Source organism: Saccostrea cucullata, unplaced genomic scaffold (assembly GCF_032062105.1).
Source record: "Saccostrea cucullata isolate Sc308-1 unplaced genomic scaffold, CSIRO_AGI_Scuc_v1 ctg9073, whole genome shotgun sequence".
In the NCBI taxonomy this organism is placed as follows: Eukaryota; Metazoa; Mollusca; class Bivalvia; order Ostreida; family Ostreidae; genus Saccostrea; species Saccostrea cuccullata.
In genome coordinates this window covers 17285-20926 of record NW_026925669.1, presented here as the reverse complement: position 1 = coordinate 20926, position 3642 = coordinate 17285, and the positions used below count along the sequence as shown (strand labels likewise).

Below are 3642 nucleotides of genomic sequence, written 5' to 3'. Positions count from 1 at the left end.
TGCACAGAATTATGTATCTTAGTGTAGTCTACTTGTGTGTCAAGTTATATTGAAATCGGACCAAAACTGTAGGAGGAGTAGCATTTTGAAAGAATTTCACAGAAATTTCTATTTTTAGTAACCATGGCAACACCTTTCATCGAAATCAAAAACCGATGCACAGAATTATGTATCTTAGTGTAGTCTACTTCTGTGCCAAGTTATATTGAAATCGGACCAAATCTATAGGAGGAGTAGGATTTTGAAAGAATTTCACAGAAATTTCTATTTTTAGTAACCATGGCAACACCTTTCATCGAAATCAAAAATCGATGCACAGAGTTATGTATCTTAGTGTAGTCTACTTGTGCTAAGTTATATTGAAATCGGACCAAAACTGTAGGAGAAATTTCTATTTTTAGTAACCATGTAGAAATCAAAAACCAATTTGAAAGTGTGTCAATTTCAAATCAGAAATTTCATTTTGATTTTTAGTAACCATGGCAACACCGTTCATTGAAATCAAAAACCATGCACAGAATTATGTATCTTAGTGTAGTCTACTTCTGTGCCAAGTTATATTGAAATACCAAATCTTAGTAGGATTTTGAAAGAATTTCACAGAAATTTCTATTTTTAGTAACCATGGCAACACCTTTGTCGAAATCAAAAACCGATGCACAGAATTATGTATCTTAGTGTAGTCTACTTGTGTGTCCAAGTTATATTGAAATCGGACCAAAAATGTAGGAGTAGTAGCATTTTGAAAGAATTTCACAGAAATTTCTATTTTTAGTAACCATGGCAACACCGTTCATTGAAATCAAAAACCAATGCACAGAATTATGTATCTTAGTATAGTTACTTGTGTGTCAAGTTATACTGAAATCGGACCAAAAATGTAGAAGGAGTAGCATTTTGAAAGAATTTCACAGAAATTTCTAATTTTAGTAATCATGGCAACACCGTTCATCGAAATCAAAAACCGATGCACAAAATTATGTATCTTAGTGTAGTCTACTTGTGTGCCAAGTTATATTGAAATCGGACCAACACTGTAGGAGGAGTAGCATTTTGAAAAATTGTTTACAGACAAACAGACAGACAGACGGACGGACGACGGACGCATTACTATTGCATAAGCTCTTCTGGTCTCTGACCAGTAGAGCTAACAACAAGAAAAAACATGCCTGATGGTTTGTTATTTCATTGGTTTATAGCTTTTCCTAACCAATAATTTAACCATTGTGAAATCAAATTCTCAGGATGACCATAAATTATTACGGAATTAATAACATTGGCCTGAGTTGCATAACTCGGTAAAGATATATTGATAGACATATTCGTGTTTATAATTTCAGCGGAAATTGAATAAGAAATTTTGCATAATTTTTTATTCGATCATTATAAAATGTTGGGGAATTTTCATGAATTTATCTCTGTCCTTTATGTAAAGGTTACATGCCGAAAACTGTCCATTCTGTGAGAAGAAAGAACTATTGGAGGGCCGTTAGGCCCGACAATAGTTCTTTTTTCTCACAGAATGGACAGTTTGAGGCTTGTAACCTACTTAAAACATTTCATTCCATTGTGTTCAGAATGGACTCTCTTAGAAAAGTTTCTCTCTCTTGCAACGTCAATGAAGTAAACATCCTTTGTATTAAATTTGGCATTGTCTTCTTAGTAGACTGTCTCAGGTAAATTTGTTGATTTAAATACTGTGAATAGGATTCACTTCAATTGTTAACTTAGTGGACAGTTACAGGTGAGTTCCTTGGTTTTGTATAAAAAGCATGCACATCGAACACCACTTCTTAGTAAATGTCCCTGCGGTTAGGATGTCCTCTTCAGATGGAGAAAGCGTGTTTTTAACACAAAACAAGTTTAGAGAAGTTGATGAACAAGAAAACAACACGGATGGCATTCTCAGTGATATTTTGGATTTGGAAAGAGAACATCCAAAAAAACAACCGAATTTTGACCTCAAAGTAGATATTTTTTCGGATATTTCTGACGAGGAACTTGTTAAGGCCACCCAAGACATAGAAGGAAAAGAAAATATTGAAAGGTTTGCACGGCTCAATCAAGAAGATTTGGATAATTTGGTTAAAAACTTAAAGGTTTATCGAAGAAAACAGAGCAAAAGTGGGCAATGACTCTATTGAACTGGCAAAATGAACGAAAGCGTATGTTACCAAACCATGATACATTTATGTACCAGGATATTATGATAATGAGTGATGAGGAAATCAACAAAACAATGAGTTTCTTTGTAGCTGAAGTGAGGAATAAATCTGGAGAGGATTACAGACCCAATAGCTTGTATGAAATTGTGTGTGCAATTCAACACAAATTACGACATGAAGGTAGATTCATAAACTTTTTGGATGATGATAAATTTCACGATATGCGCAGTATTCTTGATTCAAAGATGAAAGAACTCTCTGGGCGAGGCATGGGGATAGAGCGGAAACGGGCAGAGATCATAACTGAGGCTCAAGAAGATGAAATGTGGTCCAAGGGAGTTTTAGGAAGAGATACACCTCAAAAACTCTTAGATACTCTACTGTTTCAACTAGGACTACATTTTGCACTACGAGCAGGACAGGAACACAGAAACTTGAGGGTTGGGACAAACAGTCAGATTTCTCTTTCCATGGATGCATCTGGACTGCGATATCTCGAATATAGAGAGGATGTCTCCAAAACAAATCGCGGTGGGCTCCAGCACAAAAATCTGCAACCTAAAGTTACCAGAGCATACCAGAACAAGAATGTTCCCGAGAGATGTCCTGTGCTCACGTATGAAAAATATCTGCATTTAAGGCAAGTATATTGTTGTTAATTTCCACCAAAATATTGCTGTAACATATATCTTAATTTAAAACACTTTAATCTATAATATGCAATTTTCTTTTAAAGGCCTGAAGCTGGTAAAACCAATGCTCTCTATTTGCGACCTCTGCGGTACCCCCCAGATTCCACTTGGTACGCCGACTCCCCTGTTGGAGTACACACTCTTCAACAGACCGTCGCAAAACTGTGTAAAATAGCAGGATTTACTGGCCACTACACAAACCATAGCCTCAGAGCAACCGCCGCAACACGCCTTTACGATGCTGGCATTGATGAGCAGCTAATAACAGAGAAAACTGGACACCGCTCGACATCTGTTAGATCGTATAAAAGAACAAATGAAGAACAACAGCAAAGAGTGAGCAAAATCATTCACGGTGAAAATCAGTGTGATGTAGCTATCAAGAAAGCCAAAACCGCAGCCGAAAGTGATTCTAATGTGTGTGCACCAGCTGGTGCTAGTGAAATTGAAATTTCGTCTGGAAGTGTATTTTTCAAATTTAAATTCTAAAGTTGGAATAATTATTACAATGTGTGTAATTCGTTGTTCATGAATAACATGTATATCTTTTGTGTTGGATTTGTTGTTATTTTTTCTTAGTGCTTACCTGTAACTGTCCAATAAGTTGTAAAAAAATGTCCACTATTTTTAATAGTGGACAGTTTTTCCAACTTACTGGACAGTTACAGGTAACTTATTGGATTGTTTTTGTTATTTCAAGGATAAGAAGGTATTAAAAGAACAAAAGATGATGTCATAACAATGTTTTAAGGATTTAAAGTAAATGTCTCAATAATTTCCAAACA

At 35.6% G+C, this 3642-nt stretch overlaps 1 protein-coding gene across 1 annotated transcript; it reads left to right on the top strand.

Moving 5' to 3' along the window:
- Positions 1–2131: 2131 nt before the first annotated feature.
- Positions 2132–3346, top strand: LOC134269578 (uncharacterized protein KIAA1958-like). The gene is made up of 2 exons (XM_062751782.1): positions 2132–2781; positions 2902–3346. Exons 1-2 carry the CDS (start codon positions 2132–2134, stop codon positions 3344–3346), a joined length of 1095 nt encoding a protein of 364 aa, XP_062607766.1.
- The last annotated feature ends 296 nt before the right edge of the window (positions 3347–3642 follow it).